The sequence below is a fragment of the Megascapheus bottae genome, chromosome 21, assembly GCF_031878675.1.
Source record: "Megascapheus bottae isolate mThoBot1 chromosome 21, mThoBot2.hap1, whole genome shotgun sequence".
NCBI lineage: Eukaryota > Metazoa > Chordata > Mammalia > Rodentia > Geomyidae > Megascapheus > Megascapheus bottae.
Genome location: NC_143529.1, coordinates 24,923,197 through 24,946,124, shown reverse-complemented (window position 1 = coordinate 24,946,124; position 22,928 = coordinate 24,923,197). Strand labels below are relative to the sequence as shown.

Below are 22,928 nucleotides of genomic sequence, written 5' to 3'. Positions count from 1 at the left end.
GAATGCGTTTGCTGAAGCCAGTAGGTTTGGATCTACGGTTTACTGGGCCTTGTAGAAAGTTAATTTGTAAAATGCAGTTAATAACAGGAGATATATATATATACACATATATATATATATATATATATATTAGGAGTTGCAAAGAAAAGACTATTAGTACATAAGTCACTTAGAACAGTGCCAAGCATGTTATATATTCAAAATGTTAAGTACTACTTCTTTAGTTCTCTGGTCTAAAATTAGTGTATCTATTGCTTGTTTGGATTGCCCAGTAAAGATAAATCAGGGCTGAGCAAGTTGGATCTTAGCACACAGACAGAAGGCAGGTAAGGGTCTAGGCAACATGGTAGAAAAGTTGTTATGGCTCCACATTTCTATTGATTGGGAAGACAAGGCAATTTCCTCCTGCATATGCTTTATTCACACATGCTAAGTCTCACTAAACACATCACAGTCAGGGAAGATGACTTGGGGGCAGTTAGGCTTCTGGCCTTGTTTTGCACCAAGGTAAATAAACAGCTGGTAGCAAGACCAGGGTAAAGGGAAGGGTGAGGAAGGGCCAAAGTGCAGAATGGGAGGCAGCTCATGAGGCAAGCAGGCAAGCAGGCAGCAGTTCTAGCCAACCATTTTATTTTTCCAGTCAATACCTGCACAAATGTTACTATCCAATTCCAGACCCTATTGTGTGTGTGTGTGTGTGGTGTTCCTATCACAGCTCAGAGGATCAGGTTTCCTTTTTCCTCTGTAGGTGAGCAAGGAAACCCTTTGCCTCAAAAAGGCAGAGTGCATTCCCATCAACCCCAGTGCTGGTCAAGTGCTTTGGGCCCCTGCTCTTCTGCATCATGAAAGGGCTGAACTTAAAGAGGAAAGTGCAGTGTAATTTATGAAGGCTATGGTAACCTAAGTGTGGAACTACTGGCCCGACCCACCACCCCAGGTTTACTCTTAAAACTTCCAGACCAGGAGTCACTCTAAAGAATGACCGGTGCTTTTGGGAAGTAGTAGCTGGCAAAAGGCAGGGGTTGCGCTGCTAAGGACACAACACAGCAGGGACACAAAAGCTCAGGGAATAAGACAGAAAAATTATAAAGTGCCTGAACTAAACAACCAGTAGGACATGAGGGAAAAGCAGCACAAGTCCCTGAGGATAGGAGGAAAAAGAAAGGGTTAGATTTCCAGGGCTTGGGACAAAGTGGAATGAGAATTAGAGATGAGGCAGGAAGGCAAATAAAGGCTGTGGGAAGGACTTCCCTAGCCCTATTCACCTCCACTAACTCAAGTGGAAAATGATTTATAAACTTAAAACCAATCCCAGGCACAGGAATGCACCAGGCCCAGGCCCAGGCCAGCAGGCAGACAGGCAGGAGGTGGGTTGGCTACTGACAACCAACCTCCCCACATACTGCCCCTCCTCAGAGTGGTGGAAAGGAGGAAACAAGTGACACCCCTAGCCAGGAAGCCCTACAGTGCCTGTAGCTCCTTCCCTCATGACTCACGGCTCAACCACGGCCTGAGTCTCTTGGTCTGACTGTAGCAAAGAATGGGTGTCTTGCCCCATGGAAGGAGGGGGTGGAGCATCAGGGGGTTTTGGGGGTGTCTCTGGTCCCAAGCCCAGCTCTTCATTCAACTGCTCCAGCTCCCCCTGATCCAGCAACTCAAAGTCCTCTGTGGCGAGTGCCTCTTCTTCCTCAGGAACAGGGAAGGATTGGGGTGAGTCCTGGGGAAGAGGTGGGAGCACAGAGGGGAAGGGGTTGGGGGAGGGAACTGGGTCATTTTCAGTGAGGCAAAGTGGGGATGAAAGGGTGCTGGGTGGAGCTGTGAGGTCACCACTCACTGCCTCTGGGCTCAGCATTTCCACTGGTTCTCCAGGAGGGCATTTCACTACATCCTGGGGAGACCCTGCCCCATTGAAGTGTGTGTTCACAAAATGAAGAGGAGATGAGAGCCTAAGCAAGGTTTCCTTGGCTGCCACATCTGCTTGTTCATCCTCTTTCAAGTCCAGAGCTTGCCTTGAGAGGGCCTGAGGGGTGCCTAGAAGGTCTTCAGGAGGTGCCAGCTCTGCCTCTTCCCCCTCCCCCAGCTCTCGGCTCAGGGCCTCTTCTGGCTCACTTGGCAGGCTCTGCTGGTCCAAATCTATGCAGAAAACAAAGAGTTAAGAGTTGGGTCTACTTTTATGTTCATCACAACAGCCAGTGAATTGAAGACAAGAACTCAGGATATGGAATATTAGACCAGAGATTAGTGCTAAGCTCCTTCAGGAGCTTAGGGTAGAATTAAGAGTGTCAGTTCCCCTGGAGGAAACCTTTATGGAAAGCCAGAACACAATCAGCACACCATGACAGGGAACAGGAAGCTCAAGAGACACAAAGCTCTCCATACCCTCAGAGACATCTGTCAGTTGTGGAGTTGTGGCCCGGGACACAGAGAAGCCGCCACTCTCCAAGATGGAGGCCTCTTCATCTGACAGCTCTGAGTCTGTAATGGCCAAGGCCAGGGCTGTTTTCTTCACATCTACCTATAGGAGAACCAAGATGGACACAAGTGAGGGTAAGAGCATCCTCCCCCCAAATCCTTTGCAACCCACCTCCTTGAGACAGCAGCTCTAAAGCCGCCAGATTTCTCAGCTTCTATTTGACACCCCATCTCCCCTGGACCTCACCACTGGGGAGAAACCAGCCAGCTCTGCCTCGCTTTCACTCTCCGTCTCTGCCAGCGGTTCATCACCTCCTGGGGGTGAGTTCTTCCCTTGCCGCTCTAGAGAAGAGCAGTAAGGCAGTGACCAGTAAAGACAATGGTGGGGAACAAACATGGTCAGGGAACTGGGAATGATCTAAATTCCCAAACCCAGTACAGGCCATAAGCCAAGGCCTCCCCATCTTTTACCCTCCTGGGTTAAGAGAGTCCCTTACTCCTCTTGTCATGTTTGTGATGCAGGGCATCTGCTTCTGCCTTCATGCTGTAGTCCAGCTGCATGAGCAACGGTTCTAGGCGAGTATACATCCTCTGGATCAATTCATGATAAACCACCAGGGGCCATAGCAGGATACTCAGCACTATGGGTAAGAAAGTCCACTCAGAGCTCCCTATGCCAGTTTCCTAAGATCTTTCATTCAATGGGTCCCCTACATAGGAAGAAGATGCAGAGGCCCTTTCCCAAGGCAACACCACCTTCCACCTCCCCCACCTTCAACCCATATCTACTGCCCTCTTCCCTGGATGATGCTTCTGCTGACAGGGATGTTCTACAGAACCCTTGGAGACCTCCACAAATGGGTAACTGGGCAGAAAAACACAGCCTTTCCATGTGTCAAGACAGGGGAAAAGAAGAAGGGAGAGGGCTTTGGAGGGCAGGGTTAGACCCTCCCTACTCACAGACAATGTAGGATATCATAATCCCTGGAACATAATGTCCCAGCACAGCCAGCACGAAACAGCCAGAGCAGACTCGAGCACAGAACTGCAGAGAAGAGCACATCGACCGTGAAAAATGGTAGCCTGATCTATGCAATCCACTCAGCTATGTAATAAAGCAGCATTTAGGTGGTGGAAGGATTGTATTTTCTTTTCTTTCTTTCTTTACTCTTTTTTTGTTGTTGTTGTTGGTTGTGGGGCTTGAACTCAGCCTGGGAGCTGTCCCTGACCGCTCTACCAGGTTGAGCTGCAGCACCACAAAGATGGTTTTTTCTTTTTTCATTCCTTTTTTTTTTTTTTTTTGAAATTCAGTGATCCATTCTAGTCTAGTCAAGAGGATGCTCAAATTCACCAATTCAGGAAGTTTGCAGTAAACACTATTCATATAACTTTTCTCTCATCCCCACCATGCCCAAGGAACTGTTCCAGGATGTAGGAAAGGTTACCTGAGCTGGGTTCTGCCTCTTGTACTGCAACAGCTCTTGCAGGTGAATCTGGAAGGTGAGCCAGCTCTCAGCCAGGTATCTGCACAACTCAGGCACACTCAGCAGGTGCGGCCGGGCGCCTGACCCCGCACCCTCACTGGGGAGACATGATATGACCCCTGGAGGCCTCAGAGACCAGCTTTCTAGTAGCTAAAATCTCTCTGAGATTGTTGATGATATCAATCTAAGTTAAAAAACCCACTTCTCCAAGGGAGGTTGTCCTAGTCCAGGGAAGCAAAGCCCCAGGGCACCCAACCCATTGGATCAAAACAAGCTGGCACAAAAGCACTTGCATAGGAGCCCAGGACCAAGTACAATTCTGTTGTTTGCTGCCTGTCCCTTCACTATGTTAGGACTGTGCCTATAATAGCTACAGCATTGTTCCCCTTTGAGGAACCAATAAGCAAGACTGGATTTGGGCATCTGTCTCCAAAAGACACCCTGTACTCACCTGTCAGAATGTGGTTCTTCAGGGGATGATGCTATAGAAAGAGTAGGGGATACATAGAATTAGGTAGTTAGGGGTATGGGAGACAGAAAGGGCTGCCCCTCATAGTCCATAGCACTTTCTCGGATATTACACATTGTTATTGTATTCGTCTCCTTTTCATTTTATACTTCCTAAACACAGGAGTCACATCTTATCCATGTTTATATACCAAGCAATTCACACAGCCTGATACCTAATTACTCCAAAATATGGAAAGCAAAAGAACAATAATTATACAACTCCTAAGTGAAGCACTAGCACAATCGTGCAACATGAATTGACTTAATTTTTAGCTCTCTGTGAAGTTCTATCATCCTTGTTTTAGATGGGGAAACTAAGGCAGAGGATGCACAACTCTTTACAGGGCCACACACAAAGTGGCAGATCAGGGAACGGGACCCAGGCAAGCTGGCGGCAGAGTCCACATTCTTAACTACCACACCACAGGTACATCCCATTAGTTTTGGACAAGAGGCAATTCTCGTCTTAGGCAATTTCCTAAACAAGGGTAAAGAGGTGGGCAGTGTGCTCAGGAGGCCAAGTGACTGGCAGAACATTTTTTCACTGTTCAAACCCCACCCAGGTCAAGCACAAAGCAAATGCACCACGGGTGCTTACGGAAGCTCACCTGGAACGTCAAAGAAGAAGCGAGGCTGCCAGAGATCCAGCAGAAAATAGGCCAAAAAGGAGATGCTGAGCAGGAAGAAAGGCCGGAGGGAGGATGATGACAGCAACCTTAGGGAGAGACGGGCTTTTCAGCTGGGAGTGGGCGAGAGGCACCCAGTCATCCGGGATGGCTTTCTAGGCCTCAGTCGCTGCCCAGAGACCCAGGGACCGGTCAGGGCAACTTGGCAGAAGGAAGCCTTCAAAACCTGGGGGACGGATCACCGCCTCGGGCCAACTGACAGCCCTCAAAGCGGAACGGCGCTCCGGGTCCCTCCCGCCCCCGCTCTCCCGCGCAGCCCGGCCCCGCCCCCTCCTCCGCGGCCGTTACCAGAAGAGGCCGTTGAGCGCGGCTGCCGTGACCAGGCTGTGCAGCGGCTTCTCCCACACTAGCAGCCGCTGCGCCGTCGCCAGCACCGCCTCCCAGCTACGGAGCCGCAGCCACAGCGCGGTCGCCAGGCGTCCCACCGCCTCGGCCGTGGCCGCGTCCTCCTCCGCCTCACCAGTGGCCTCACCCATGCCGAGGCTCAGACCCAGGCCGAGGCCCAGCCCGGAGGCTCCACCCGCCCCGGTGTTACCACTGCCGCTGCTCGCCATATCCCCGCCGCCGCCGCCGCCGCCGGCTCGAGCCCGCGAGGAGCCAGGGCTGCGCGGCCGCCGCCGGGGGCGCGTCCAGCGGAAGGGGGCGCAAGCCGAGCGGAGGGGAACCAGCGGCCGGGGTATCACATGATCTCGGAGCGCTGAGCACGTCACGTGACGCGACCAAACCGCCCGGATGGGGGCGGCTCGCGCGTGCGCACTGGCGGCTGCCTGGACCCTGCCCTACGCAGGTGCGCGTTCTGGTTGGCCGAGTCGTGACCCGAGGCTCAGGGTCCCCGTGGTGCGGCCAGCTTTCTTCTTCTTCCACTAACTACCCACGTTGTCTAGAGGTCTGGCGCCGGTCCGTGTACCCCCGACTGGAGGTCAGGAAGTGGGCAGCCAGTCGCGGAGCTGGACGGGCTGCGACCGGCCCCGCACTCCCACCCGCGGGCGCTCCCCGTCCCTCCCCTCGGCGGGTAAACAAACCCTCGTGTGACTCGGCCGAATGGGAAGCAGCTTCCCTCCACCCCCACCCCGCCCCCAGAAAGCTGCTTCTTCCCGGTCTCCGCGTGACCAGCGCCCTTTCCTTCCCAGATCCTGCAGCGGGAAGCCGGGGCGGAAGGGGTGATCAAAAATAAAAGTGTAGGTATTGTTTACCTCTGGGGGCTACGTCTTTTCTTTCTTTCTTTTTTTTTTTTGCGGCTTCTTAGTCTCTTGAGATCATCTCATTGCTGGAATAACTCTCAAAATACATACGTTTAACAAGGCTTCAAGTTTTCAAAACTATGGAGGTAGAGCAGTGAAAAACTTGTTGTCCCACGGATAGTTGTTTTTTTGGTATCCTTTTTTAGAGGTTTACAGACATCGTGGTGTGTACTTCTCCCTCCCTCTTCTTCCGCAAAGCTTTTTATTGCTATTATAAAGATGTACGGACAGGTTACAGTTACCTAAGTCAGGACATTTCTTTCTGGACAATGGCACCCCCGCCCCCCCCCCCCGTCTCCCTCTCTCTCCCCGTCCCCCCACCTCTGTACCCACAGGCTGTATGCTTTATTTTCAACCTAGTGTGCAGTGAGCTCCACCGCTGCACGTGTTCATCCCCGGTCCCTCCACTGCTGTTTCTGAGCAGTCAGCTGGCAGCATCTCCGCGTGCCACCTCTCTTGATTCACGTGAACAACACGTCGACATCGCTGCCAGATCGGCCTGACCCCTTCGCCCTCGCTGTAGCGTGGTTCCCTAGGAACCTCAGGCCGGGGCGCCGGGGCTGGGCTCCGGGGCTGGGCCCGGAGCTCTCGGGGACGGTGGCTCCTCGGCAGCGCGGTGCAAGGCCGGGCGGGCGGCCGGGCGGCACTTCCGGCCAGGCTCTGACTCGCCGCCGACGCGCTCGCGGCTTGTTTTCACGCCGGGCTACGCGACGCCGCACAGAGTAGGCGCTCGCTCGGCAGCCCGACACACCCCGTAGTCCGCGAGGTGAGCACGGCGCACTGGCCGTCCGGGGCGGGCTCCGGAGCCGCGCCGCCCGGGGCGGAACAGGAAGAGGCGCTGCGGGCGATCCGGGCCCCGCCCGCCGCCGCTGTGAGGGGAGGGGGCTGCGCGGGCGAGGGCGGCGGCCCGCGGGGAGAGGCCGGGCCGGCGGGGCGACGGGCGGGCAGGTGGATCGGCCGACGCTGACGGCTTTGCCGGCCGCTCACCCACTCCTTTCCCCGGCTCTGCCTTCCCAAAGGTCGGCGGCTGGCGGCGCGATGGACCTGGCCGGGCTCCTGCTGGACGAAGAAGGCACCTTTTCCCTCACCGGCTTCCAGGACTTCACGGTGAGCGCCCCCACCCGCCCCCTCCCGCCGCCTCCCGCCGCCGGGAACCGAGGGCGCCTTAGCCGGGCGCCCCCGGGCCCCAGTGGACCGCCGGCTTCCTGGCTTGCCGTGGCCCGGGTTGGGCGACAGCCTCGGGAGCGGTGTTTACTCCAGACTTGGGCCCAGAAGCGGCGCCCCGACGTTTAGGAAGAGAAGAGGGGCTGGCTGGACAGACGGGGCCCGTGGGAGCTGGGCGTCTCCCTCCCTACGGTGCCTCCCCGCACCCACCCTTCAGCCTGAGCCAGGATCTCCTGCCTACCCTTCTCTGTCCTTCACCCCTTCACCACTCTCCTTGCTCCAGTTCCTCCCCGGACACCAGAAGCTGAGTGCCCGAATCCGAAGGAGATTGTACTATGGCTGGGACTGGGAGGCCGACTGCAGCCTGGAGGAGCTCTCCAGCCCCGTGGCAGGTGAGGCAGAGGTTTGTGTGACTGGGCAAGTGAGAGCCGGGGGAATGGGATTCCCCAGTGGTCCAGATGCCTCGAGGTTTACCCCAGGAGCTTGTGCTGGGTCAGCATCACTGGTAGTTGGTTCAAGAATGCTATGTGATTCGCATTCTTTTTAAGCCCACATGAGTAAGGCCACATGAATTAAAAAAAAAAAATCGCACAAATGGCTTAGCACATATTCTCCTATCCCCTTCTCGCTGGGGAATTGACCTGGTACTTTGCACATACTTGGCAAGCATTCTACTACAAAGTTATACTATCAACCCTGATTTTTTTTTTTTTTTTGCCAGCCCTGGGGCTTTGAACTCATGGCTGTAGCACTGTCCGTGACCTTCTTTAGGCTCAAAGCTAGCCAGCCACACACAGCTCCACTTTGGGCTTTTTCTGTGTATGCATTACTGAGGAATTGAACCCAGGACTTCATGCCTGCTAGGCAATAACTACCACTAAGCCACATTCCCAGCCCTGATGCTTAAAAAAAAAATTGTATATCAGAAATTTAATTTTCTATGGATATTTATTGTAGGTTCCCAAATAAACAAGGCCTTTGAGCTGAAGAGCTCAGGGATAGCACCCAGGCTGAGTTCAAGCCCCATGACTCACAGAAGAAAAAAACCCAAAACAAAAAAAACAAACAAGGCTTGGTTTTTCCAGTGAACACCAGTGAAAGAAAAATGTGTTTAATTTACATAACAGAACAATAAACCAAATAGGTAGACCTTGAAAAAAAATCATTGAGTGAAGTAAGCTAGGTTCAGAAAGACAAAAGACACATATTTTCTGTCATATACATATATATATATATATATATATATATATATATATATGCTCAAACCGACTAAAGCATGATGTAAGCAAGAGAAAGATTCTGTGGGATAACCTCTGAACAATAAACAGTTCAACAAAATGAATATCAGTAAGCTGAAGGTCTTGACTGAAGAGGAGGCTAAGAGAAGGGGGTGTTGGTGAATGGAAATAGGAATGGTGGGTGAATACAATCAAAATACTTAATATACTTATTTCAAAAGGAGAAGTGAAAGATATGGGTAAGAATGGGATAGGTATATATGTGGGAGAAAGATGGAAGGGGTGACTCTGATCAAGATGCAGTGTACATACATATAAATAAGCATGGTAAACTGAAACCTTGTTGTACATTATAAATATGAAATAATGATAATGCCTGAGGAATAAAGCTTCCTGCTATGAGAAGCTGAAATTCAAACTTGGAATGGGCTTTTGTCTTAATCTGGGAAAATTTGATCTATTTTGTTACGGTCTTGTCCTTAGGGCCTCAGTTAACACAGACTTGTGTCTCAGCAGTGGGGGACTTGTGGGAAGGGGTGGAGTCGTTTGTTCACTCTGCCCTGCTTCTGTCTCCTGTAGACATTGCTGTGGAACTGCTCCAAAAGGCAGCCCCCAGTCCTATCAGAAGACTCCAGAAGAAATATGTAGCTCATGTATCCCGGTGAGCCTGAAATTGAAGGGGATTATACACAGTGTTTGGGTCTTAGAGAAGGAGGATGGTTGTCTCTAAAGAGAGACATAAAGACAGAAGTCAAAAACCCTTGGGTTTAATTACTGGCACTTTCTACCTCCTAGAGAGGCATGCATCTCCCCTTGTGCTATGATGCTAGCGCTGGTGTACATCGAACGGCTCCGGCACCGAAACCCAGACTACCTGCAGCATGTATCATCCTCTGACTTGTTTCTGATCTCCATGGTAAGGACCCCTCTCTCTCTCACCCTAGAATCAGGACTCCATTGTGTGTTCTACCAATGACACTTCCGATTTCTCTACAGATGGTGGCCAGTAAGTACTTGTATGATGAAGGGGAGGAGGAGGAGGTCTTCAATGATGAATGGGGAGCTGCTGGGGGTGTGCCGGTACCCACTCTCAATGCCTTGGAAAGGGGCTTCCTGAGCGCCATGGTGAGTGTCTGTTTTCTAGTTTTCTCTGGTTCCCTGGTCAATCTTTACCTTCCTGTCATCTTTGTGTTTTACTCATTACCGATAATGTCTTTATCTCTCTGCTTGTTCCTCTTGTGTCATTGTGTTAGGCTCTTCCCCTCCTATCCTTTCATGACTGGAGGTTCTTGGAGCTGTGAGATCAGCAGTGATTTCCTTCCCCCCTCTTTCTCCAGGACTCCACAGGGTACACTGAGTTGGAACCTGTGGTGTTGGGCTCTGAGTATTTGCTTCCAATCTTTCTTTACTTCCTACATTCTGAGCTCCCTAGTGACCATTCTCAGGGTTTATTTTCTCCTCTTTTCATTAATGAGATTATAATGTGAAACCAGGTTGGTGGTGACTATACTACTAATACAAAAAAAGCTCTCAAGATAGTATCTAGCACACGTAAGTGCTAGGTAAGTGTCAGTAGTGGTAGTGGTGGTGGTTGTTTCCTGTGTTCTTATTCTCAGATCACTGGCTTATATCCAAGTTCTGTTTATGCTCTTGCCTTTTCTTACCCACAGGATTGGCATCTCTACACTGACCCTCGAGAGATATTTGAGGTGCTGAGCTGGCTGGAGAGCTGGTAGGTTCCAGGAACTGGGCAGAAGGGCCAAAATGATATAGAGGGAAAATTTTAAGTGATAGAGTCTAGATATGAGGGTCTGTGTACCTTGGGGAAAGGAGTCAAGACAGAATTGCCCAAGCCTTCCTTGGAAGGGTGGTTGGGACTCATTTAAAATTCAGCTCTTAGCCGGGCATGGTGGCTCACACCTGTAATCCTAGCTACTCAGGAGGCTAAGATCTGAGGATCAAGGTTCAAAGCCAGCCCAGGTATAAAGGGACCAGAGACTCTTATTTCCAATTAACCTCTAGAAAATGGGAAGTGGGCTTGGCTCAAGGGTAGGGTGGTAGCCTTGCGCTGTAGAGCTCAGGTACAGCACCCAGGCCCAGGGGTAGGGTGATAGCCTTGCGCTGAAGAGCTCAGGGACAGCGCCCGGGCCAAGTTCAAGCCCCATGACCCACAAAAAAAAAAAAAAAAAAAAAAAAATCAGGTCTTAGCCAGACATTGGTGACTCATTGATATCCTGTACTCTTAGCTACTTAGGAGGCTGAGGTCTGAAGGTTGAGGGTTAAAGCCAACCTGACCAGAAAAATCTATATACTCTTAGCGCTAATCAGCCAGCAAAAACCTCAGGTGGCAGAGCTTCAGACTTGAGCAAAACCAAGTGAGAATGTGGGGCATTGAGTTCAAGTCTCAGCACTGGCACACACACCCACAAAACAGAAGTCTAAGTTTCTGGATCTGCAGGCACTTTCTGGATCTATATCTTTAACAAGTTCTCCACGCTTTCTGATGGGCCCAGACCCGTGGGAGGGTACTCTTGGGACTGGATCACAAGAATTGTAAGCTCCCTGTCTCTCCTCTTTCCTACCAGTGTTGCTGAGCATCAGGGTCGGCGGCGGGGCTGGTACACCTACACAGACCTGTGTGTGCTGCTGGAGCAGCCGACATGGCACCTGGCTCTTAGCTCCCTGTGCCAGCGTCTGGTTAAGGTGAGCAGGGGTTAGGGAAGAAAGGAGCTTGAGCAAGGTGGTGGGTGGGTGGGTGGGTGAGATGACAAAAATCAAATGGCTTAGGGGATTAGAAATAGGAATAGAATAAAATGGGAAGGTTTAAGGGATACAGGGAGTTCCAACTTCAGAGACTAGGGTGTGTGTGTGTGTGTGTAGCATGCAAGACAGTCAGCAGCCCACTATATTTTCTTACTTTCTCTCCTGCAGCTGTCCTGCCTATTAGCCATGGCGTATGTGAGCAGTGTGGCCTTTGCTGTGGCATCAGTAGCTGTAATACACCAGTCTTTGGGGCTGTCCTACAGCCCATCACCTGGCCCCCCGAACCTTGGACTAGTCTCCAAGGGCCTCTTGGAGCCCTGTATACCATCCCCTGTGACACAGTGCCTGGTGTCTACTGCTAACATCTCCAGCTGTCTGGAAGGCGACATAGGGCTACGTTCACTCTGGGGAAATCTTCTTGCCTCACTGACTCCTCCACCACTTCCTCCCCCAGAGCCCCCTGCCCCGCCCACTCTTTTGGATAACTGCCCCCATTGCCAGAAGCTCCAGAGAGATCCTCCAGCCTGCCATGCTTGCCAACACCCTAACCGAACGGTACCCTCTGGGCCTTCCAGCCCCTGGGACCATACCCATGGCTTGGCCCCACCTTGGTCCTGGAGTCCCATGGCCCCTCCATTCCCTCAACCCCAGCAGTGTTCCCTTTTCAGTGTTATGGAACTGGCTCGCCTCAAGTCTTTCATTTTCCCAGGCTAGGTAGAGTTTCAACGAATGTGCTTAAGAGGGTATGGGAGTTCCTTAGATCTGGAAGATGGAAGCCTGATTAGATCTCTGCTGCCTCTCCAGATCCTTGGTGTTTCCTTGTCCTCCTAGGTAGGAGCAGAAGGGGTTGTGGGCAGAAGGACTGAAGGTCATGTACTCTCCTAGACCTCAGAGGCTGATTGGCAGGCCAGGGCAGTGATAGAGCCAGAGCAGCCTCAGTTCAGTGATCATGGGGCCCATCTCTGCTTCCCCAAGCTTCTTACAGATTTGCTTTTGAGTGTCCCAGGATGGAAAAGTAAAGGATATGGGGGAAGCAGGGAGGGGAGGAGGGAAACATTGACATGGGCCTGTGTGATGTCCCTGAAGCCAAGGAGCCAGGGACTGACAGTGCCAAGTAGGAGCTGCTGTGGGAAGACTGTGTGAAGGGACAGCTTTCCACACCCATTCCTTGGATGTAGTTATGGAGCCAGATGTTGGTGGGACCTTCAGCCTTGACCCTTTTGTCTTCCAATCTCAGTTTCTTGCTCTAAGATTTCCTCTTTTTTCCGGTTCCTCTCTAAGTGTTCTCTTCATAGGCCCCTCTGGCCACTGCTTTGTATCTGGGTTTTTCACGCTTTTGTAGAACTGAAGTTTCAATAAACAGTTTCTGTTGCATGGCCTGGCCTTTTCCTTCTGCGACAGCCCTTAAAGATCCTCTTTATATCTACCTCCAAGCCTCCCTACTTCCTGATCCTATCATCTTGCTAGCCATACTTCAGAACCTCCTTCTCGTTTGACAAGACTATCAAAACCTCCCATTTCAAACTACCCCTCATTCCTGTTCCCAATATCGTAGAGCCCTAGCAGTACATAGTTTGTCCTGTCATAGGACAAAAATGGCTGTCCCTTGCTTGGGTTGGCTTTGCTGCATGTTCTGGGTGACCACTAGCTTTGTGGATCCTTGGGTCAAGTCAAGCAGAGTTCCCTGAGCTCCTTAAGTTCAAGCCTGAAGATCTATACTCACCTTTCCACCTGCTGGACTCATGAAGGTAATTGGTGAATAAAGAACCAGAGCTGGAGCTGGGATCATGGTAGAGCGCTTGCCTAGCATGCATGAAGACCTGAGTTCAATTCCTTGGTCCCACATACCCAGAAAAAGCCAAAAGTGGTGCGTGGCTCAAGAGATAGAGTGCTAGCCTTGAGAAAGCCGGAGGACAGTTTCCAGGCCCTGAGCTCAAGTCCCCGGTCTGGCAAAAAAAAAAAAAAAAAAGAACCAGAGCTGGATCATTACTGGAAGAAGAGTCTATACCATTGGCCTTAGGCTATTTGTATTGCTGACCATCTGCATTGTGGTGCTGCTGCCCTCTGGGGGCATTTTGGAGACATGGGACATTTTTTGGTTGTTGCAGGACTTGGGGTGGGTGTGGGTATGCGCCTGACATTTGTTTATTCAAGCAAGAACAGGATGCTAGATATCCTAAAATGCTCAAAACTTTCCTTACTATGAAGAATTCACAAGACAAGTTTTGAATGACTAGCTGATCATCATGTATGTAAAACACCTGTGTATCTGAGCCTTACATTGTAGTTTTTTTTTTTTTTTTTTTCCAGTCCTGGGCTTGAACTCAGGGTCTGAGCACTATCCTTGGACTTTCTCAAAGTTAGAGCTCTACCACTTGAGCCTCAGCACCATTTCCGGCTTTTTTTTTCTATGTATGTGGTACTGAGGAATTGAACCCGGGTCTTCGAGCATGCTAGGCAAGCACTCTACCACTAGGCCAAACTCCCAGCCATACATTGTAGATTTTTTAGAAGCAGAAAGTCTTGCTCTGAGTAGCCTGTGAGTTCCTCTGTTTTGTCATCATCACCACTTAGCATGCAGATACGAACTCACTTTTTGCACTTTTTACAGCTTTGTGCATGTATTGGGGCTTGAACTCAGCCTGAGCCATGTCCCTTATCTTTGTTTAGCTGAAGACTGGAACTCTGCCACTTGAGCCACTGCGCCACTTCTTACTTTTTGGTGGTTAATTGGAATCTCACAGACTTTCCTGCCCAGACTGACTTCTGATCATTATCCTCAGATCTCAGCCTCTTGAGCAGCCAGGATTGCAGGCAGGATCCACCAGCAACAGGATTCCTTCCCTCCCTCCTTCCCTCCCTCCCTCCCTCCCTCCCTCCCGTCTCCCTCCCTATCTCTCTCCCCCCCCCCCTCTCTCTCTCTCTCTCTCTCTCCTTTCTCTTTCAATCTGCCAGGAATACACAATCATGTATACTAAAGCAATACTTTTTTTTGTTTATCATTTTATCAAGAGCTTGTTCACCATCTTGGAAAACTAATTCATCAGAATCAGTACTTCTTGGGTCATATGAGTTGCTAATAAAGTGTCATTATCAGGGCCAGGAGTGTGACTTAGTGGTAGAGTGCTTGCCTAGCATGCATGGAGCCCTCCGTTAGATTCCCTCTGTGTACCGCATACACAGAAAATGCTGGAAGTGGTGCTGTGGCACCAGTGGTAGAGTACTAGCCTTGAGAAAGCTCAAGGACAATGCTTAGGCCCTGAGTTCAACTTCAGGACTGGCAAAATAAAGTGTCATTATCAGACACCAGTATTTAACTGTCACATCTACAGTGGTTCTTTATGTGGATACATTGTCCTCTGATTTATTTGTGCCTAAACTTACATATTGACAAAATATATATATATAAATTTTCTTTTGAATTATCATAAACATACAGAGTTGTCATTGCTATCATGGGGAATGTAGGACATAATTTCATTTTGCTGCCCATTGCCCATTCTGGAAGTGCTGAGAATTGTGGGTTTGATATGATGGTGGTGGGAAGGAATGATATGCAAAATGTCTCTATGATATGCTGGTAGGTTTCTTCCTCAATCCTCCTACTTTCCAGATCCTGGTCTAGTAATGGGGTTTGGATGAAGATCCTTGGGGGTGGGGTCCAGAACTCAGCTCCTCAGTTAATGGCTGATGGAATTTGCACAAGAGCTGAGCAAAGGTGAAAGGGCTATGTCCTGTCCCCAAACCCTCAATCCTTCGCTCCGCTTCATTGACACTCCCACCCCTTCCCCATTCCAGGCAGCTAACTTCACCCAAACTCTGACCTCTTTTTTCCTTTATTTAATTCTTCTAGTCCAAGGCAGCCAGACACAGCAAAGGCAGGGCAGCATGAAAAGATCACCTCTCCATCCCATCCCACTCCTTTCCTTGGGCTCCCAAAATGCCCTGGCTCCCCGGCCATCATTGCTGCCTGCTCCCCAGAGCCCCTCCTCTCACTCTTGGGCCTCTCGATGGGGACCTCCAACCTGGGGCCTCAGCTGCCTTCTGGCTCTGCAGGTAGGAGGTAGAGGTGCAGAAGCTGGTGCTGGCTGAAGCGGGGGGTGGAGGTGGGGGTTGGAAGGAGTCCGTACGCCGTTAACTCTAGAAATAAGTACTTTCACCTATTTCTGGGGCCTTTCCTTCACCATTTCTCTACTTGCAGCATTTCCTGGTCCTGGCTTCTCTGCTTTGTGCCTCCCATCTGCTTCTGCTTCACAGTCTGTCCCCAGGAGGGCTCTCTTACTCACCTGCTCAGCTCCTGGCCTCCAGTTTCTTTTCATGTGGTATAGCTACCATCCTGCAAACTTGGATAGGCAGCAGGTGAGGGAACCCCCCACCATCTGGAGAGGGGGAGGGTCCCAGGAGGAGAAGAAACTACTGGCTGCCACACATTTCCAGAACTGCTGGGGCTGCTGTTTCTACAGGCTGCCTCTTGTCCAGGTTCCATCCTTTGAGTTCCTTATTCCTGCTCTGGTGTTGACCACACAGAAATTACCTATGGCTATCCATACTCCTGGGAACAGTGAGTACAGACGAGGGCAAGGCAAGCTAGGGAGGCGCTGGGTGCACCTGTGTGTGTGTGTGGGGGGGGGCTAGAGTCCAGGATTGTGGTTGGGCAGTGGTACGACTTCCAGGCACTATAGGGATCTTGCCAGGTATGAGTTAGAACATCCCATTTATCTTTCTCCTCTCTGTTCCCCAAACACCTCCCAGCCTCCCTCTCACTACACTTGTGCAGGTTGCCTGGCTGCCATGGTGTGGAGCTTTGGAATACTTCTCTTCGTGAGGTAAGTACTTGAAGAAGGGAAGTAAGTGGGCTTGGGTGGTCCAGGCTTGGGAGACTCTTGTTTCCATTGTGTAAACACCAAGAGGCTGTGAGGGAGGTTGTCTGGATAACAGATGTATCCCTGAATTTAGTTAGGAAGTCCAGGCTCAGAGCCATTTAACTGAGCAGCAAATTTTCTCTCATCCTCTCCTCTCTTTTACTAGGTGTCGGGGGCAGTAGTTGTGTCTGGGCTGCTGCAGTGCGCACTAGGGCTGCTGGGGGTGCCTGGCCGTGTGTTCCTCTACTGTGGACCCCTGGTGTTGGCTCCCAGCCTGGTTGTGGCAGGACTGTCTGTCCACAGGGAGGTGGCACAGTTCTGCTCCGCTCACTGGGGCCTGGCCTTGCTGTACGTGAGTCTTGAAGGGTGTGGGATGATGTCATGGGACAGACAGCACTGCTGGCTGATGAGAGTTGGCAACCATCTGGACAGGGACACTTTTGAGATTAGGAATTTGAGGACTTCCCTTGATTCATCTGTTCTCCCAGCATTCACACTGTTCCTTGCTGTCTCCCAGGGTGGCTTCTTACTCCTTCCATGGGAAGTTCCTTCTCTGGGACCCTTTGTATGGTATTCTGCAATAATTCCCGGTCCATCGCTCAGGATTCTGCTGCCTCTGGGCCTCCAAAGCTCCTTTTTCTCTCTCCTAGGCTGATCCTGATCATGGTGGTCTGTTCTCAGCACCTGGGTTCCTGCAAGGTACCCCTGTGGCCTTGGAAGCCAGCTTCAGCCTCTTCAACTCACGTTCATATCCCTGCCTTCCGGCTCCTCACGGTATGTGGGAAGCTGGGCCGTTGAAAGAAGAGCCAACCTGCTCCCTCCGTCCCCTAGTTTTGGGTTTCTGTCTATCCCACCAAACCTGGCTCAGAAGGTTTAGGGAAGGGGCTCTTTTCCATCTTAGTCTTGCCCTCAGGTACTGCTCCCTGTGGCCTGTGTGTGGATCATGGCTGCCTTTCTGGATCTTAACTCTCCCCCGCTGAAGCTTTCTGCTCCCACCAAAGCACCATGGTTTTGGCTACCTCACCCAGGTAAGTTTTTTTCTAATCCCACTCTCTTGTTCAGATCAAGGGATCCATTTCTTTGAACTCAAGAGGAAATGTCAACCTCAGAAGTTGACAAAGATTTTATTTGGGTCAGTGTTAAAGAGACATCTGAAGTTTTGGCCAGTTCCTCTGCTCACTCCTGATACAGTTTATACATTTCTATTGCCAATTCTCATGGGCACTTCAATTGGGGAATCTATACCGAAAGATTGCCTTTATATCACTGTTGTAGAGATCAACCTAGGACCTTGTGCATGCTAAGCAAGCATGCTGCTATTGAGCTGCAAGCCCAGCCTTTCACTCCTCAGTTTAATAAGGTTCTATTCAATGCTAATTATGTGCTAGTATATGGGAGGAGAAAAGTGATAACCATAGCAGGCACAGGATTGAACTTGAAATTGCTATTGTATTAACCAGGTGCCATGGCTCATACCTGTAATCCCAGCTACTAAAGGGGTTGAGATCTGAGGATTGAGGTTCAAAGCCAGCCCCAGCACTAAAGTCTGTGAGACTCTTATCTCCAATTAACCACCAGAAAACTGGAAGTGGCGCTGTGGCTCAAGGGGTAGGGTGGTAGCCATGAGCTGAAGAGCTCAAAGACAGCACCCAGGCCCAGAGTTCAAGTCCCACAACTAACAGAAAATCAAAAAGAAATTACTGTTATAGTAGATCCACAACTGATGAAAGCCAGCAGTGAGGAACTTGGCATCATCAGGGAGGCTGGGAAAGATATTTTTGATGGATGTGCATAGAGCAGAAATTGAACAGAAGTCAGGACAGAGAAGCATCCTAGGTAGGAGAAAGAGCATATGCAAAAACCCCAGAGTAGCCAGGAAGACAGAAAATCCAGGTCCTAAAAAGAAAGCTAGTGTGTTTGGAGTGAGTAAAGACAGAGTATAGTGGGAAATGAGGCTGGTGAGAGAAGACCTCGTAAACCGTGGTGAAGCAATGGGTCTTTCCTTTAGAGTTTAGTGGTTTCTAAGTCATTGGGACATCTGGGATTCTTGTGGCATAGTTTTTAGAGACAGAGAGATACCCCAAGCTTGAGCCTGGCCTCAAGGTGGCTTCTTTCCTCTCCAGATGAGTGGGACTGGCCTTTGTTGACACCCAGGGCTTTGGCAGCAGGCATCTCCATGGCTTTAGCAGCCTCCACCAGCTCCCTGGGCTGCTATGCCCTGTGTGGCCAGCTACTGCATTTTCCTCCTCCACCACCACATGCCTGCAATCGAGGGCTGAGTCTGGAGGGCCTGGGCAGTATATTGGCTGGGCTTCTGGGAAGCCCCATGGGCACTGCATCCAGCTTCCCTAATGTGGGCACAGTGAGTCTTTTCCAGGTATGTGGACATGGGTGGAGAACTGGAGATTTTGGAAAAGGAACTCGTATTGAGTGGTTGCCAGCTTTACCCAATCCCCAGTTAGGCAGTCCACACCTAGGATCTCACTTAGAGAAGTGCTTAGAAGTGGCAAGGGGCAGGAAGTGAGCAGGAGAGTTCTTAATCAACACCACATCAAGTGTATCAGTTGCTTTGCTAAAGGCTGGAGTTCCAGGGAAGGGTAAGTCAGATAAAGCCCTCCTTCAGTGGGGACTTCACCAAGGGAGAAGAGAAAAACATGGAAGATAACTTCACAGAGTGATAAGTGCTATTCAGACAACAAAGCAGAGGAATATTGGCTGAGCAAAGAAGGAGCCTTTAGTGTGGTAGTCAGGATACTTCCAGAAGGGTAACACAAGTTGGTATCCACATAATGAAGAGCAAGGGAGGCAAAGACTTGGTACAGCTGAAGGACAGGCTGTTTTCTAGGTTTTTCTTCACACAGGCTGGGTCTCGGCGAGTGGCCTATGTGGTGGGGTTACTCTGCATGGGACTTGGGCTTTCCCCAGGGCTGGCTCAGCTCCTCACCGGCATCCCATTGCCTGTTCTTGGTAAGTACGTGTACTGAAACAGTTAACCCCTAGAATGGCCCAACTCCAGGGGAGGTACCTTTTCTTTCTAAATAGCCTCCTGAATGAGAAGATTAGAACATTTGTCAGCTGGTCCTCCATTTCTCAGCCTAACATCTTGGCTTCTTGACTGGACTTCTTGCAGAATCACAAACCTTTTGGTTATCTCTTCCCCATCACAACTGGCCTGCCCTGAAGTACCCTGCACTCTCTTCCCTACTCCCTTGATTTCTTCTGTATGGACAGGTGGTGTTCTGGGAGTGACCCAGGCTGTAGTTCTGTCTGCTGGATTCTCCAGCTTCCACCTGGCTGACATTGACTCTGGGCGGAATGTCTTCATTGTGGGCTTTTCCATCTTCATGGCTCTACTGGTACCGAGGTGGCTCCGGGAAGCCCCAGTCCCACTTAACACAGGTAGGTGCAGTGGACAGGGAAGGAGGAATTTGTCAGTAGCCCAATTGAGGTTTCAGGATGCTTGGACTTCTGGCCATATACCTTATTATGGGATGTAGGCTAAAAAAAAAACCCATCTACTCTTTTTTTTTGTGGGTCATGGGGCTTGAACTCTGGGCCTGGGCATTGTCCCTGAGCTCTTCAGCTCAAGGCTACCACCTACCCCTTGAGCCACAGCCCCACTTCTCCTTTTCTAGTGATTAATTGGAGATAAGAGTCTCACATTCTTTAGTTCCCAGGCTGGCTTTGAACCTCGATCCTCAGATCTCAGACTCCTGTATAGCTAAAATTACAGGCCTGAACCACTCTGCCCAGATCATCTACTCATTTTAACAATTATTTATTAAGCATTATCCTGACTATTGGGGATATAAAGATACCTCTTGGTTAGTAAAAGAGAAAATAACAAGAAAAGTTTAGCTTAAGGTTATGGTGCTTCATTTGAAATGATCAAGTAGCATCTACCTAGTCTTGAAGGATGGAAAAATTTAAACATACTTGGGGAGGATAAAGTCACATTTTTTTTTCCAGTCCTGGGGCTTGAACTCAGGATCTAAGCACTGTCCTTGAACTTTGTCAAGGTTAGTGCTCTACCACTTGAGCCACAGCACTACTTCCAGCTTTTGTGTATGTGGTTCTGAGGAATGGAACCCAGGGCTTTATGCATGCTAGGCAAGCACTCTACCACTAGGCCACACTCCAGGCCCTATAAAGTCATTTTTGATGGAAGCACCATCATAGATATTGAAGTAGGAAGTCATAGGCTATGGCCTGAGAGAAACGAATAGCTTAGTTTTTTCTAGTGCAGTGGTTTTCAACTGCAAGTGATTTTTTTACCCCTGATTTGGCAATGTCTGGGGACAGTTTTTACTTCTACAGATGGAGGAAGGGAAGATTGCTATTGGTATTTCAGACATAGAAAGATGTTACTACATATCCTACAACACAAAGGACAGCTCTTCACAGCAAGGAATTGTTTGGTCCAAAATTTCAGTAGTACTAAGGTTGAGTGAAAGAGGCTATAGAATAGGAGGTAAAAGGTAAGAAATATTGTTGGGTTTTTAATACCATACTTTCCAGAAAAAGGAAGCCTAGAACAGTCAAAGCCTATCTGGAGGATGTGTGGAAGCACAGAAAATAACGTGTTGAGCAGAGATTTTATGGGAAAGACCTTAATGTAAGATGTGCACAGAACAGATGGACAAAGGATAAGGTAGGTAGAATAGTTCAAAAAGATCCATTCTTAGTTCAAGACTTGAGTTTAGCTCTAGAAGGTTAAGACTCCTTGGCTTCGACAACATTAGAATTCTAACATTAGAATTTTTTTTTTTTGCAAGTTCTGGGGCTTGTACTCAGGGCCTGAGCACTGCCCTTGGGCTTTTTTTTTTTTTTTTTTTTGCCAGTCCTGGGCTTGAGCTCAGGGCCTGAACACTGTCGTTGGACTTTCTCAAGGCCAGAGCTCTACCCCTTGAGCCTTAGCACCACTTCTGGCTTTTCTCTATGTATGTGGTACTGAGGAATCGAACCTGAGTCTTCGTGCATGCTAGGCGAAGTACTCTACCATTAGGCCAAATTCCTGGCCCCTGCCCTTGGGCTTTCTCAAGGCTAGAGTTCTACCACTTGAGCCACAGCACCACTTTGGGCTTTTTTCTATGTATGTGGTACCAAGGAATACAACCCGGGTCTTCGTGCATACTAGGCAAGCACTCTTCCACTAGGCCAAACTCCTGGCCTCTCTAATGTTAGAATTCTTGCCCCAACCCCTTTTAGGCTGGAGTCCCTTGGATGTGTTATTACGCTCTTTGCTGGCAGAGCCAATCTTCCTAGCAGGACTTCTGGGTTTCCTTTTAGAGAACACCATTTCTGGTAAGTTGAGGCCAAACCCTAGCAGACTGAAGAGTAGCAGTCATCACTCCCTAGAGGGGCAATGATCTTAACCAACCATTATTTTTTCAGGCACGCGGCTTGAGCGAGGCCTAAGTCGAGGACTGCCAATTTCTTTCACTGCTGAAAAGGCTGGAGTGTCTCAGAAGTACAGGGAGAAGGCTGCTCAAGAGTATGGGCTTCCTTTCACCATTCAAAATCTATGTTCCTGCATCCTCCCATTCCTCCGATGCTTCTGCCCAATGACTGAAGACGTGGGGGATGAGGAAGGAGGTCCTACTGAACCAGGAGAGGCAACAGACTTGTTGCCTGGCTTTGAGGAATTACCCCCTGCATCTAGCAGAGAAGGACCTAGGGTCTAATAGTTACTAGGGTTACTATTTCTGCCCTCATTAATTTAGCTTTAAGTCCTGGCAGGATTGAGAGGAAGTGTCCAGGCTCTGCTTCCTTCTGAATGATGGAGGGAGTGTGATTGTGTGTACATGTACTATGGGCACACTTAGAGGTCTCATTTCCCAACAGGATGGGTTGCCTTTCCTTTCCTTAGTTAGATCTAACCACTGGACAGCAAGGGCCGTGGTTAAGTGGACCATGAATGAATGTATGAATGAATGCGTAAACAAGATTTTTGCCTCTGAATTATATCAATAACACTTGCTCCTTAGCATTCACTGAAATATTTATTGAGTGTCCTCTCTGTTCAAAGTCCTGAAGCCACAAATGTGGATATGATAGGGTCCCTGCCCTCTCCAGGCATTTAGGATTTTAAAAGACCTATAATTATTAACCAAAATGTAAAGCAGAAGGCAATTTGTAATAAAGATGGAAGTAATGTGTGGGCACAAAGAGGGAGGAATAATTCATTCTGATTGCGGCAGTGGGAAAGGCTATATGAAAGCAGCAGTGGGGAGGGTGACCTTGAATTTTGGAAAGCAGATGGGGAGAATTATTCAGCCCCAAGAATCTAGCTTTTACAAAAAACATGAGTTGTACAAAGTAATGAGCTGTGAGATTTCATGTTGCTCAGTACTGAGGAATCATGAGTACTTGAGTGTATGGGAGGAGGAATGAGGCAGAGGAGGTAAAGGATGAGTTCAGACTATAAGACCTGAAGAAAGACTTTGCTCTTTAACAATCTCAGTAAGGGTGAGGACCTCAGAGATTAGTGCAATCCAGTTATTACAAAAACAAACTAGACGGATAGGGGAAGGAAGAGCTTGGAGTGACAAAATCCTATCTCAAGTGA

The 22,928-nt window shown here is 49.6% G+C and overlaps 3 protein-coding genes across 7 annotated transcripts; 2 read left to right on the top strand and 1 right to left on the bottom strand.

The window, feature by feature from the left end:
• Positions 1 to 398: 398 nt before the first annotated feature.
• Retreg2 (reticulophagy regulator family member 2) lies at positions 399 to 5,659 on the bottom strand. The gene is made up of 9 exons (XM_090354842.1): positions 5,381 to 5,659; positions 5,015 to 5,121; positions 4,348 to 4,378; positions 3,858 to 3,993; positions 3,373 to 3,457; positions 2,910 to 3,053; positions 2,660 to 2,754; positions 2,380 to 2,515; positions 399 to 2,133 (listed from the first exon to the last, which is right to left on the bottom strand). The coding sequence occupies exons 1-9, from the start codon at positions 5,644 to 5,646 to the stop codon at positions 1,493 to 1,495; spliced, it is 1,641 nt and encodes a 546-aa protein (XP_090210968.1). The 5' UTR covers positions 5,647 to 5,659; the 3' UTR covers positions 399 to 1,492.
• A 12-nt stretch (positions 5,660 to 5,671) lies between these two features.
• Positions 5,672 to 12,872, top strand: Cnppd1 (cyclin Pas1/PHO80 domain containing 1). Of its 3 annotated transcripts, none has more exons than XM_090354846.1 (9): positions 5,672 to 6,270; positions 7,353 to 7,440; positions 7,781 to 7,889; positions 9,315 to 9,396; positions 9,531 to 9,651; positions 9,732 to 9,860; positions 10,406 to 10,467; positions 11,321 to 11,438; positions 11,667 to 12,872. In XM_090354846.1, the coding sequence occupies exons 2-9, from the start codon at positions 7,372 to 7,374 to the stop codon at positions 12,210 to 12,212; spliced, it is 1,236 nt and encodes a 411-aa protein (XP_090210972.1). In that variant the 5' UTR covers positions 5,672 to 6,270; positions 7,353 to 7,371; the 3' UTR covers positions 12,213 to 12,872. The 3 variants fall into 3 exon arrangements, with proteins under 3 accessions (XP_090210972.1, XP_090210971.1, XP_090210969.1); XM_090354845.1 differs by lacking the exon at positions 5,672 to 6,270 and adding an exon at positions 7,026 to 7,099; XM_090354843.1 differs by lacking the exon at positions 5,672 to 6,270 and adding an exon at positions 7,140 to 7,204.
• A 1,547-nt stretch (positions 12,873 to 14,419) lies between these two features.
• On the top strand, positions 14,420 to 22,528 carry Slc23a3 (solute carrier family 23 member 3). Of its 3 annotated transcripts, XM_090354839.1 has the most exons (12): positions 14,420 to 15,554; positions 15,700 to 15,857; positions 15,962 to 16,059; positions 16,251 to 16,324; positions 16,527 to 16,708; positions 17,011 to 17,134; positions 17,274 to 17,388; positions 18,484 to 18,737; positions 19,222 to 19,327; positions 19,592 to 19,759; positions 21,569 to 21,664; positions 21,755 to 22,528. In XM_090354839.1, exons 1-12 carry the CDS (start codon positions 15,189 to 15,191, stop codon positions 22,042 to 22,044), a joined length of 2,031 nt encoding a protein of 676 aa, XP_090210965.1. In that variant the 5' UTR covers positions 14,420 to 15,188; the 3' UTR covers positions 22,045 to 22,528. The 3 variants fall into 3 exon arrangements, with proteins under 3 accessions (XP_090210965.1, XP_090210966.1, XP_090210967.1); XM_090354840.1 differs by lacking the exon at positions 15,700 to 15,857 and having other exon boundaries at positions 15,978 to 16,059; XM_090354841.1 differs by having other exon boundaries at positions 15,700 to 16,059.
• Positions 22,529 to 22,928: the final 400 nt, after the last annotated feature.